This window comes from Lynx canadensis, chromosome D4 (assembly GCF_007474595.2).
Source record: "Lynx canadensis isolate LIC74 chromosome D4, mLynCan4.pri.v2, whole genome shotgun sequence".
Lineage (NCBI taxonomy): Eukaryota > Metazoa > Chordata > Mammalia > Carnivora > Felidae > Lynx > Lynx canadensis.
In genome coordinates, this window is record NC_044315.2 from 12,613,144 (window position 1) to 12,627,509 (window position 14,366).

Below are 14,366 nucleotides of genomic sequence, written 5' to 3' on the forward strand. Positions count from 1 at the left end.
AGAACTGTCTGAGAATTAAATCAGGCAATTAAATCAGTGCAACAGCACTGGTCTGGAGGAAGGGCCGTCTGGTTCATCAGCTTCAATCCCACTCCAGTAGATACGCAGTTACCAGTCACGGAGGGGCGTGGTTTGGTGTAAGCAGGTCCTGCCTCCACTGTGGGCCCCGCTGTCCCTTTGCTGAAGTCTCCCCTTGTTGGTGATGGGAAGAAAAATGACGACACCGAAGTCTCTCCTCCATGGACCAGGTGTCCCAAACCACTCTTCTGGAGCAGTCTCACTGTGCCATGGGCACAAGTGAGGCGGTTTGTCCTGCTCCGCCAGCTCCTGTGCCTTGGCGTTTGGCAAACTCCTGCTCCGTTCACCCAGGTACTGGGGAAGTTCCTCTCAGCGCCGCCGCATGAGTCGTCTGGCTGGCAGATGCAGGCAGGCTTTGGCCTGTCCCACTGCACTCCAGGGTGGGGATTGCTTTCTCCTACTGTGGACAGTGCCCTTGGCCTAGGCAGCTAGCCTGGGGCTGGGTCCCCTCTTACCCAGGTGTGCGGTCCGGGCAGCCCGCCCCAGTCTGGAGAAAGCCCTTCAGAGATTGGCTCCTTCTATGTCCTGGTCCCTGTTTTTTTTCTTGTCCACATATAGTCCTGTGCTTCCCCAGCTGCTCTTTCTCTCCCCTTTGTCTCTCCACAGAAGGGGAACCCTCCCCTCTGTTCATTTTCTCTCTCCCAGTTCGCAATCACCCACCTATGGCTGGTCAGGTTGTCCCTGTGGGTCCCTGTAAGCAACTGTCTCTTTTCCTCCCGGACTTTGGAGTTCAGCATCCTTTAGCTTCAACACTGCTTTGTTTGTGAGATGAGGGAACTTAGGATCCCCCTACTTGTCCTCTATGTTGGCCCGTCCTTCAAGGATACCTTTCTTAATTGCATAAAAGACAGCTAAAATATACAGCAAGTTAAAGAACAAGTCAAGGTTGCCTACTCTCTATCACTCCTATTCAGCATTGTACTCGAAGTTCTAGACAGAACAGGAAGGGTAAAACAAAAGATACAAGTTGGAAAGAAAGAAAAGTCATTTATAGGTTATATGAATGTTTGCAACGAAAAGCACAAAAGAGTCCTCAGATAAGCCTTCTGATGAATTAATATGAAAATTTATTAAGATTGCTAAATACAAGATTATATAACAAATCTGTTGCATTTCTATACACTAACAATGAACAGAAAAATACAATTAAAACTTGATATCATTTACAGTAGCAACAAAAATGCAGCTTACATAGCAATAAGTTAACAAAGGATATGTAAGACTTACACACAATGTAGAAATTATACAACTTTTTTGAAAATATTAGGAGTTTATAATAGATGGAGAGATGTACAGTATGAACAGGCTGGAAGACCTAATATAAAAATTTCATTCTTCACATTTATGTACATATCAGCATCGTTCCAGTCATAGTTACAAGCAGGTTCTGAAATTCAGATGGAAGAGCAAAGGGCCAAGAATAGCTAAGATACTCATAAAGAAATTCAGCACAATGGGAAAACTTGCCCTCTCAGGTATCAAGACTTAACATGAAGTTAAGACATCGTGTAGAATGTTATTCAGCCATGAAAAAGAATGAAATCTTGACATTTGCAACAGCCTGAATGGACCTAGAGGGTGTTATACTAAGTGAAATACGTTAGGGAAAGACAAATACCATATGATTTCACTTGTATGTGGAATCTAAAACAAAATAAAACAAAAAACCCACAAACAGACTAACAGACTCCAATATAGAACCAAGTGGTGGTTGCCAGAAGGGAAGAAGACAGATCTTACCCTGAGTGGTAGGGTTTTTGGTTTTTTTTTAAATTTTTTTTAATGTTTTTATTTATTTTTGAGACAGAGAGAGACAGAGCATGAGCAGGGGAGGGGCAGAGAGAGAGGGAGACACAGAATCTGAAGCAGGGTCCAGGCTCTGAGCTGTCAGCACAGAGCCCGACGCAGGGCTCGAACTCACAGACTGTGAGATCATGACCTGAGCTGAAGTCGGATGCTCAACCAACTGAGCCACCCAGATGCCCCTTGAGTGGTAGGGTTTTTGAAGAAGACTGTGGAGTGCAGGGTTTCTTAGGTGGCACATTGCAGACCTTTGTGTATCCCTAGATATATTTAGGGGCTGCACAAGTTCTCACTAAAAACATGTTTAATGTTGTATTTACAGTTAAATCCTGGTATGAAAATTTAACACTAGCATCTTCTATATCATCCATATGTACACTTGATAATAAGAACTGCCTCATGATTTTTTTCCTTCTTAGTGGTACCAAGTATTTTAACTGATGCAAGGCAGTGAGCAGATAGCACTCTTACAAAGATGCCATTGTTTTTTCATGTTTATGAAGAAACTAAAACAGTTTAAGTAGCCTCATCAGAATCAAACAACTTATATGTTTGTGGAAGAGTTGAGATTGGAACCTGAGTGGTGTATATTAATGCCTGTACTCTTAATCATTAAGCTGTACTTACTAGTTACAAGGCAAGTCCTCCTTTTTCATCCTTCTGGGCATCAGTTTCATCATCCGTAAAAGGGGTGTAATATATACCTCATGAAATTGGTTATGAGTATTAAAAAAGGAAATTATAAATTGCTTAGCAGAGTAGCATATGGTAATGCATATTAATAAATGCTCACTGTTGTGGTTTCAGTTGACATCATTGCCGTTACCACCATTAAAAAGATAATTATTTGCAAGGTATATTTTCACTTTTTTTTTTTTTTAAGAATTATTTATAGCCTGATTCAAGATCCAGTCTGATTTATTGTTTTAGGCCCAGGGTCCGTCTCAGGTTTTTGGTCATACATGTATACAAACTAGCTTAAATATGAAATATGTCTGTTTTATCCCATAGATTGTACTTAAATTGTATTTCCTATGTGTATTGCTCTTTTTAAGAGAATGACAATTGTATCTTCATTAATGACAGGATGGGTAATATTAGAGTGATTGTTGATATTTTATCGGTGCCACTCCAAAGAAGCCTCCAATGGTAATAAGGAGATTTGGTATGGCTCTATAGTTAAACTGTAGAACCTATTTTCCCACTGGCTTTTTTGCCTATAAGGAGAGTTTTAGTAGAGAGGCTAAGCACACAGACTCTGGAGCCAGATTATGGGGGTTCAGTTCTTTGCTCTGTATCACTTACTGGCTTTGTCACGAGTTTTTTAAGAGGCTGTCTGGCACATAGACTGTTCGGTAAATGGTAACTAATTTTTGTCACTGGTGGGTGGAAACAATGGAGGGACTCAAATCTGGGAAAGTGATAGGAGTGGACAGAGAAAATACTTAATGAAAGAATTTTAATTTGATAAATAATAATGACTTCACTAAATCTGGGATAACCTGGGAATGTCATCGCTCAGTGCATATTGTTTTTTTTTTTTACTCTAGGTTGGCTTTTTTGTGAAGAGAGGATGTTCCAAAGGAATGGTTGAAATTGAATTGTAAGTGTTAAAAGTACTGAAACCACCGTTTTCTGTACAATTTCTTGATGTTCATGCATTCCTCATGACTTGAGAAAACAGTAATAACATAACGTTATGATGTAAATGTTGGAACTACTATTTCAAGGATGTTTTATCCAGAGAAGTTATTTTTTTAAGGTGTCTTTTAAAAACTAAATTGTAAGAATTTTTTTCAATAGAATTCTTAAAGAAATTACCTCTTGGCAGCCATTTCTGATGGATCAGAGTTAGTATTCAAGATGACACCAGTTAACCCTCCTTCGTGTATATACTTTCAGTCTTTTTTACACAGGTTTGTTTACTGCTTAGTTGATTTTTAGTGTTGTTTTTTGGAGTGTTCTACAAAGTCCTGGAATTTCTAGCTTTAGGTTTTAAAAATTATCTGATAGCCTTATCGTTTTATAGGATATGGGGATATGATCTTTTTACTCAAAAACTGTGGGGGAGATGTTATATTTATATAGCAATGAGAAATAGGCATACACAAAAGATTATACCCAGTTCATTAAAATGTAATGATAGTGTTTTACTGAAAGATATAAAACCAAGACTTGAATAAATGGAGAAGCTTACTATGTTCCTAGAAGCATATAGTTAATATCATTATTAACATATCAGTCCTTTCCAAATTAATATATAAATTTGACACAATTCCAATCAGAGTATCAACAGGTAAGTTTGATTCTAAAGTTTATCTGGGAGAATAAATGTGCTGGAAAACCCAAGAAGATTTTGGAAAAGTAGAGTCATGAATAAGGTATTTGTGTACTAGATGTTAGAGTGGACTATAATGCTGTTGATAGTGTGGTGTATTAGTACAGAAAATTGGAGGAGCAGAATGGAAAAAGTAGGGACAGACCTGAATATATAACAGGATTTATTGTAAAGATGGCAGTTTAAGCTTAGGCTATAAATTACTCAAATTGAAGTAAGTTAATTGGCTATTAATTTTGTTAACATAAATTTCGAGGTTTATCAAATATTCATGAATAAAACCTAGATGTGTTAAAGGCTGAGTGAAAAAATATGTAACTTTGAAAATAATAGGGAAAAAAATGTAGATTTTTTTAAGTCTTAGGAGAAGGAGGCTCTTCCAAGCACAATAGGACCCAGTAACCATAAAAAGGAAGATAGGAAATTTAGATTGCATCCACATGCAGCTGAAAATAATGATACTCTAATTAAAAATGAGTGATAGACGGGAGAAAACATTTTCAGCACAAATAACCTATACATGTCTTAAATTTACTAAAATACCAAGTCTCATGCAAGTCAGTAAAATTACTAACTGGTAAAAGAAACAAACAAAAAAATTTAACACCAAGTAAAATAAGTGGCCAAAATTATAAAAAGGATATAACTCATTAGTTATCAAGGAAATCAAAATGAGGACTTTTTTCCTTTTAGCTTAGAAAAATTTTTAAATAAAATTTAGTAATATGAAGGTATAGAGAAGTGAATCCTGTCATGTACTGTGGGAATGTAAGCACTTTATCTTACTTGGGAGTATATTATCAGGTTTTAAATAAATCTTTGATCCGGTTACTGTCGTAGACATTGTTTACTCATTTGCACAAAATTAGCCTTTTCCTAATTTTAATAGTGAAAAATTGTAAACACCCCAAATGTCTATCGTCTGGTAAATGACTAAACAAAATGTGGTACATTCACACAATATCTTATTCAGCTACAGAAAGGCAGGAAGTGCTGATGGATCCTGCGACATGGGTGAACCCGGAGAACGTGCTTGGTGGAAGAAGCCAGACACAAATGCTACAGACTGTATCACTGCATTTATATGAAATGTCCAGAATAGGCAAATCTGCAGAGACAGAAAATAGATTTGTGGCTGCTTAGGAAGGAGGAGTGGAGAGAATAGGGAGTGACGACTTAACAGGTTTGGGCTCCTTTTTGGGGGTGGTGAAGAGATTTCGGAAATAGATGGTGGTGATGGTGACACAACCTTGTGAATATGTTAAAGACCATTGTTGAAGCACATATTCCTTCACCTCTACACCTAAAAATGGTTAAAGTGGTAAATTTTATGTTATGCACATTTTACCACAATGAAAAAAGCATTGATTCGTATATTTAAAATGGTATGTGAATTACATCTCCATTAGCCAAAGATAACTCCTGTGTTAACCTTGGTACCATTGATGGGTCACAGTGGTTTCTTCGATATTGCAACTGACATAAATATATGAAGCCAGGTATATTTCTGACATACAGAGGAAGTGTTAATACTTAAGTTTCAGTGTCTTTTACGGATGGCAGCAGGTGTTAAGCACTCCTGATTTTCTACTCCATCACCATGGCCCAATTGTTTTCTTCTCTGAAGAGGCACACATGCTGGCATGCAATAGCCACTAGCTGTAATAATCTAACCAAGTGACCATGAACCAGAGTTCTGTTACCACATCTGACATGGGGGAGGTTTCCGTTTCCCCAAAGTCATTATAGTTACATTGTGGTCACTTGTTGGGAATACCAAACACAAAATGGCTCATCATTAGTTGAAATTACTGCTGTTGAACAAATCTCTTAACTGGTCACATACTCGTCGAGTGGAACAGTGGATAGAATAATCTCTGGCACACACTGATGCAGTCATTTTCAAGTAATTCTGGAGTACCTATACATTGAGGGGGAGGGGCGTACAGCATTCTGGAATTTATGGTTAGGGGCATGAGGAGAGGGACGGATACATAAATAGGTAAAATATTATTTTAGGTGATGATAGGTGCTAACGTAGAAAATCGAGCAGGAAAGGACAGGGAAGGAGTGCCAGAGTAGAGTTTATGGTATTAAATAGGGTGATCAGGAAAGTTCTCACTCAGAAGATGGTACTTGAGCAAAGACTTAAAGGAGATAAGGTGATGAGCATGGAAATGCTTGGGGAAATAGCATTTTGGTGTCTGCAAATGCTAAGACTCAAGTGGTATCTTGTGTGACCGCATTGCATTGAACAAGAGAATAGTAAGAGGTAAGGTCTGAAAAGATCAAGGAGCCGGCTCCTAGGGACTTGTAGGCTGCTGTGAGGACTTTGCATTTATTTATTTTCAGTAAGCTGTGAACCCACCAGGATTTGGGCAGAGACGTGGCATGATCTAAATGTCTTCTGTAGTAGTATTAACCTCCTTTGTTTTTTTACCCCTTAATTTGAAGGATTTGGTTTGTCAGTTTTGTTAGTCTTTTCAGTGAATTGACTTCTGCATTGTTGTTTCTCTGTTATATCATTGTTTTCTACTTCATTAATTTCTACACATATCTTTACTAATTTTTCTTTAAACTTTTGGGTTTTTTTTTTTTTGCTTTTTCTAATTTCTTGAAGTTGATATTTATTGTACAAATGTGTAGTCTTTTATTTTCCTTAATATAAACAGGTTAAAAATTTCCCTGTCAATACTGCTTAGCTCTTTCTCCTAAGTTTTGGTATATAAAGCATTTTCCTATTTTTCAGTTCTGAATATTTCTTCTTTTTTCTTTATGAGTTCATAATTAGAAGTTCTTTAAAATTCTCATGTAGTGGTTTTGTTATATTTTAGTATTGATTTCCGCTTTGATGATAGTACTGTAGTAGAAAAATATATATTATAAATATATGTTAAATTATATATGTGCTATTGTAATATATAACATTACTATATTATATAGAGTTACATATATATGGTCATGTTACCAACCCTTTGACATTTGTCAAGGTATACTTATCATAGTGAGCTTTCATAAATGTTACCCGCTGGATTGAAAGAATGAGTATTCTGCTCTTGTTATGTGCAGTATTGTCTATTTGTCCATTAGTTCAACTGATTAATTATATTTTTAAATCTTGTATATTTATGATTTTAGTCATCAGATCGATTCTTTACTGAGAAAGGTGTTTTACATTATCTTCTGTGTAGATTTGTCAGTTAGCCTCATCCTGTCAGTTTTTGCTTTATGTATTTTCAGGACGTTATTAGTTGCAGCTAAGATTCACATTGCTTGATCTTCCGAGTGAATTGAACTTTCTGTTGTTACATACTGACTTCTTTGTCTTTTGATGCATCACCCTTAGAATGTGTTTAACTTGCCACTAATGTAGTTGGCAGCTTTCTTTTTTAAGTATTTTTCAGGTTTTATTCATTTATTTCAAGTTTTTTTAGACCTTTAATATCTCATTTGAACAAGGATAGCTGGTGTTGTTTATATTGCTTTTTACATAATGCATATGATCCATTACATGTATTGAATGACTTACATTTTTGGATTTACTTTTACTGCCTTATTCCATGCTTTTTATTTGTTCTACTTTTCAGTATATCTTTTCTCTCATGCCTTTGTTTGGATTTTTGTTTGCCTTAATATTTTCTTTACTGTTTTGAAAATTAAGTCATTCTTGTTTTAGTGGTTAGAATTTTTAACATATATATTTGAATTTGAGTCTAGACTTAGATGTCTTTATTTTCCTATTGAATAAAGACCTTAGATTACTTTTATTTGAATAATTTCCCTGAACTATTTTATCTTATCAAGTCTTTAAGACATAATAACTATAAATAACTCTCATTGTTTGTTTAGAATTATTCTATGTATTTTTGGTTTGCCTTGCTTTTTATTCTTTCTTGCATTTTTGTGATTTCCTCTGGGATTACTTTCTTTCTGCCAGAGGACATTTTTTAAAGTTTTCTTTAATGAGGATCTTCTAGTGGAACACTAAGTTTTTGTCTGAAAATGATGATCTTTTGCTATCAATCTGAAAGGTGTATATGCTGGATATAAAAGTCTACATCGATAGGTCTTTTTTCTTTTTCTTTTCTTTCTTTCTTCTTTTTAAGGTTTATTTATTTTGGGAGAGTGCATTCAGGGGAGGGGCAGAGAGAAGGGGACAGAGGATCTGAAGCGGACTCTGCACTGACAGCAGCGAGCCCAACGTGGGGCTTGAACTAACAAACTTCAAGATCACGACCTGAGCCAAAGTTGGGCTCTCAACAGACTGAGCCCTCCAGGTGCCCCAATAGGTCTTTTCTCAACATATGTGAAGTATTATTCCATTGTCTTCAGATGTGAATCTGATCTTAGTTTCTTTCATAGTAATTCTCCTTTTCTGAAGTGATTTTTTAAAATCCTATCTCAGTTTTTGGTGTTTTATAGTTTTACACCATGTATTTAGATGTGGATTTATTGTTTGTTTATTTTGCTTGGGATTTAGTGAGCTTCTTAAATTTATGGTTTGGAAAATTCTTATGTATTATCTTCATCTATTGCCTCTGATCCATTCTTTGTCTCTCTTCCTTCTGGAACTGTATTTTTTTTTTTAACGCTTATTTTGAGAAAGAGATAGAGGGAGGATGAGTGGGGGAGGGGCAGAGAGAAGTGGAAACACAGAATCCGAAGTAGGCTCTAGGCTCTGAGCTGTCAGCACAGAGCCCAGTGTGGGGCTCGAACTCAGAAACTGTGAGATCATGACCTGAACCAAAGTCAGACACTTAACAGACTGAGCCACCCAGGCTCCCCTGGCACTCTTATTAGATATTGGGCTCTAAGTCATCTGTGTCTCTTTACATCCTTCATATTTTTCATTTTTTTATGTCTTTGTGCTCCATTCTAGTCCATTTCCCTGTGGTTCTTTTTCAGATCCTAGATATAAGTCAATATTTTCCATCTTCTATTTCTTGAAATACAGTGAATATACTTATTCTGTACTTGCCCATTGTTTCCAGTATGATTCTTTGTTGTTTCTGCTAGTTCGTACTCTTGATGCTTTGTTTTTGTGTGTGTTTCCAGTAAGCCGCTCCTTTCTCTTTGAACTTCGTGTTAATTCTTTGAGGGTAAAGGTAGATTCCTGCTGAGGACATTTTCACTGACTTCTGCAGCAGATCATTGGATACTTTCAAACCAGGATCAAAATACACACAATTCTCAGTTGGTGCATTTTGAATCTTAGGTATGTCATGTAACTAAATTCAAGATACTAATCTGTTTGAGACTGACTTGTGGTTAATAAGCGTGTCAGGAGAGACTTTTTCCGTCCAAGCCATAGTTTGCGACAGGCACTTCGCTGGGTCTGGTGATGGTGGTGGTGTACTTCTAGTTTACCCTTCCATGAGGGTGTAGTCTTCTGGGGCTGGTCTTTATTAGACCCTCTACTTTGGGTAGCTGTAGGCCTCCTCTGCAGCCCCTCTGCTGGGTGATTATGAAAATGTGTAAGGCTGTTTGGTGGAATACATGCTCCCAGGGTAAAAGCCATTTTCATTTTTCCACTTCTGGATCTCCACCTGCACTGGGATTTTGGCCAGAATTACTTACTTTCAAGCTAACTCATAAATGCATTTGTGAACATATTCTAATATTTCATTATTTGTAGTTTACAGCAAGAAGCTCAGGAAGGGTACTTCATTAGTCATTCTGCTGGAAATGAAAATTTAAAACGACTTTTTTTAAGTTGTGAAATCTTAATGTTTGGAGTGTTCTGATTACAATATAGTCTATATACACAACATTTACAAATTATCATTGTCATTTATTTAGCCATTGAATACCAATAATTTATCTTTCTACCACATGCTGCTGATTCCCAGTGAAGAAGATGGATGGGAGGTGTGGAGCAGTAGTACTTCTAAAAGCAAGAAATAAGTAAATACCCTTCTTTCAGATTCTGTATTGCTTAATGTTCCTTTATAAGGCTGTATGTTGTGGTCTCCTCTGAATTCAGAGTAGAGTACGTGATGAGGAAGGCATGGGCTACCTGTATGACTGGGCTAGTTCTGATGTCTGGAAGTGCTTATGCAAGAATTGGTTTCTATTCATATATTTTCCAAGTAGTGGAAGTTTCAGCGTTTAGTTTTTATATGCTTTAATATGCCAACCTGTTTTGAATTGCACTCAACGCATGTGATTGGAGAATAACATAATTTAAAGGATAAATAACTTCAGATATATAAATTCTCTGTCAGTGTTTGGAAATTAGTATTGGCATTTGCTGTAACAGTTTAAATAATTGTGATGTTGAATCTGTGGTAACTTACGTGTGGTCAATTAAGTATCATTACCAATAAAATATCAAGATTTCCTTCTTTGGAGGGGCCAAAATATCAGAAGGAATAAAAATTGTAGTAACAATCCTGTCTGGCAACCTTTGTTGCAAGAGAATTTTGGAAATTTTATTTCTAAAGTGATACATATAATTTTGGATGTAAGGATTTTTAAATTATTTTTTAAATAGGTTCAGAAATTCTGGAAATCTTACCATCACCCGTGAAATTGACGTGGCAAAAAATCAGTCATCTTGGTTCATCAACAAAAAATCTACAACCCAGAAAGTGGTGGAAGAGCAAGTTGCAGCCTTAAATATTCAAGTGGGCAATCTTTGCCAATTTCTACCTCAGGTATGAGAGAAATCAATGTACAGATGGGAAAATTGCATGTTTCTTCTTCTTCATGCCATATGAGAATAGAAATACTTTTCACGAGATGTTGTCATGGGTGCTATTTAAACTAACAGCCTGGTAATGTTAATACTCACTGTTCTTTGTAAAAGATAGCATCTCATCTCCTATTATGATCTTAATTGTAGTGATTTGAAGTGATAAGTTGAAAGTCTCAATTGCAGAATATTGTAAAGGGTATCAAGTTGTATTGTTTTGAAGTAGAGTAACTTGGATGGCCATGTGCTTACACTTTGTAGTCTCTTAAAATTTTGTTAATAAATAACTTCTTAATCGTGTTTTTGTATAAATACATCAAGTATACTTGATACACTAAAACTCTTAAATCGGTACGTGTGCCTTCTAAAACTTTGTCATATTTTAAATTTTAGTAAATATCCTGAAATGCACATTAGATGTTAAATGTGAAGTGAATGTTATTACACTATTGAGTGCTGGTCTAGTGTCCTGATCATAGTTCATTATTTTCCATTCGGAAACAATGATTGATTACATATGTCCAAATTAAATACAGATTTAAAATTTGAAAAAAAGCATTGTTAGCTGGTGTCTGATATGAAGTAAGATGTTGAAATGTCTTTTTCTTAACTTCTAAATTCCCAACTGATGAGTGGTAGATCATGATCATTTCAATCCAGGGGACTGTTTTTTCTTTATTCTCAGCTATTTATTATGTGTATATAAACGCTTTGCCTTAGAAATATTGGCATAGAAATTTTAAAGGTTCTCCGACGAACGATGAGACGTTCATACCCTAAGTTTATATTTATCATTTTAAAGATAGTGTATGAGGGACATTTATATTGGCACATCTTATAAATTTTTCTTTCAAAGTTTCATCTTGAACAGGCGCGATCATTGAATGATAACATTTTTTGAAGATATTTATAAGTGATAATAGTTGTTGATATTTAAATTTTGTGCTCTAGGATAAAGTTGGAGAATTTGCTAAACTGAGTAAAATTGAACTACCTTGAAGCTACTGAGAAGTCCATTGGACCTCCAGAAATGCACAGATACCACTGTGAACTCAAAAACTTCAGGGAGAAAGAAAAACAACTAGAGGTATTTATAATAGAAAAACTCAGTTCTATTGTTCCTCACTGATTTTGGTCTTTCTAATGTGGGAGAGTGAATAGGAGCCTCTGATTCATTGAGTGACTTCGTTTATTTGTTGATTTTTTTCTCACGTAGGATTTTATTGCTAACATGAACTAGGTGACAAACGTGAGAAATGGATTTGATCATGGAAAGTTTGAAAAATCTGACTTACCATTTCATCAACACATGTTACGAATTAAATTTCTAAAGAACCAATCATATTATTTTAAAGTATGTTTTTACCTCTCAGGAAGTTTCAATATTATTCTTTTACTCTTTAGCATTTCTTAAACACCTGCCATGAGTCAGGACCCAAAAGGCTTTGGGGGAGTACAGCAGATACCCCACTGTAGCTTTTGACACAGTGTCTCTTTTGAACCATTCTATATTTTCAGTTGCAGGAGGTAGGTTAGACTTTATGAGTCCTTTTATAGAATATCCATTTTAAAAGGTGTTTGTGTAATGAAATATTCTCCATGTCCCAGCCACTAAAATAAATCCAGTATATTTTGTAATCAGACGCCTTATAAAACAAATGCTTTCTCTTCACCGTAACTGCCCATACTTAATAATATGCATATTGTTGTAATTTAATAGTTATTATACTTAATCAGCTGAATGACCCAAGGAGTAGTAATTATTTTTATATTGCTCTAGATAACTATTAGTCTTTTTACCTTTGCCCCCATGGACCAGTCTCATACATTAGTTTCCCCACCCGCCCCCCTTCATGCTTTTAGTTACTGCCATTTCATTTACCTGCGGTCACTCGCAGTCTAGAAGCAGATGATCCTCCTGACATATTGTCACAAGTACAGCAATAATTGACATTACATCACAGTGCCTCTGTCGTCACCTCACTTCACGTGCCATTTATCACTCATGTCAGTCAATCACAAGCAAAGGGTGACACAGTACAGTATTTTGAGAGGAGACCACATCCACATGCTTTATTACAGCTATTGTTACAATTATTCTGTCATGTTATTGTCAGTCTCTGTTGTCTCATTTATAAATTAAGCTTTATCATAGGTATGCATGTATAGGGAAAACAGGTATGTAGGGTTTGGTAATATTGTGGTTTCGGGCATCATCTAGTGGTTTGGAGCTGGATTCCCCACAGATAGGGGAGGGACTACTGTACTCCATCTGAAACACTCACCGAGACTGCTGCCATCCTCTGAAGAACGCAAGCATGGTATTGTACTAGGTTCTGAGTACATCTTCGCGCTGTGAACTCGCAGGTCTGAAAGCCAGATCTTACCTTCCTTCGTCTCATTTCTTAGTCCTTAACTCATGAGTTACAAATCTTAATACTCATAACATACAATCTTAATAACTCATAACATACAAATCTTAATAACACTACTTTTCACGTTCCAGCTTTTGTTGAACTTGCACTTATAGTAAGTACATCACTTGTGCCCTTGAGGCGAGTGGGGCAGATACCTGTCTTCTCTTTAGGCAGAAGACTCTAGGCTCAGGTGTGGCAGGGCTTCCTCACAGTTGCCGCGACTAATAAATTGTAGAGCCTAGACCAGAACTCAGGCATGCATGTTAGTTTTACACAGTTCTTAAGAACTCCTGTGAATTCTTTATTGTGAAATTTGCTAGCATTGTCTTTCATTATTAAAGATTTGACCTGTTTGTCTTCTCAGTTAAGCGACTTGTTACATATTTGTTTTAGACCTCGTGCAAAGAGAAAAACTGAATATCTAGAGAAATGATTCAGAGGAATGAAAGATATAAACAAGATGTGGAGAGATTCTATGAACGTAGCGACATTTAGATTTTGATCGAGATGCTTGAAGCGAAAAGACCATTGGGTGGTAAGTCTTAATTATCAGAGGCAAAAATAGTGATTCTTTTTACTGGCAGAAAAGCTATGAAGAAGGCACTAATTGCTCTGTATTCAGATTAGGTGTTTTTGTTCATTTTTTGCCTTAAAAATCATCATAAAGTTTGTCTCTGTGGTATGATGTAGCTGTATACTGGTATAGCGGGTAACAGTTGATTGTGCTCTTTATTTTTCTGGATATGAGTCCTCAACAGGTAGTTGTTGTTTTATAAAATGTAATGATCTAAAAATGTTTACACATATAAAAAGAAACTCTTGGAGTGTCCTTAGGTCGCTGAGAATTCACTTGGCGTGTACTACTGATACTGATTTTTGGTCTGGAAGGAGCTGCACACTATGTGCTGTAATCTCTACTCCTGCTTCATAAGTTTAATTGATGACTGCGGTTTTCTTCCTAATCACCCTATGATGAATAGTGTCCCAGACCATAGTTTGGACTCAAGAGTCAGTTCCCTCAGTGCATTTCTTTTTG

At 36.3% G+C, this 14,366-nt stretch overlaps 1 protein-coding gene across 1 annotated transcript in view; it reads left to right on the forward strand.

Moving 5' to 3' along the window:
- SMC5 (structural maintenance of chromosomes 5) overlaps nucleotides 1–14,366 on the forward strand; it is a 95,947-nt gene that overhangs the window by 13,555 nt on the left and 68,026 nt on the right. The window contains 6 exon segments of the mRNA XM_030293004.1: nucleotides 3,432–3,484; nucleotides 10,713–10,875; nucleotides 11,865–11,906; nucleotides 11,908–12,000; nucleotides 13,724–13,862; nucleotides 14,093–14,094. Coding sequence (XP_030148864.1) covers nucleotides 3,432–3,484; nucleotides 10,713–10,875; nucleotides 11,865–11,906; nucleotides 11,908–12,000; nucleotides 13,724–13,862; nucleotides 14,093–14,094 — 492 coding nt within the window.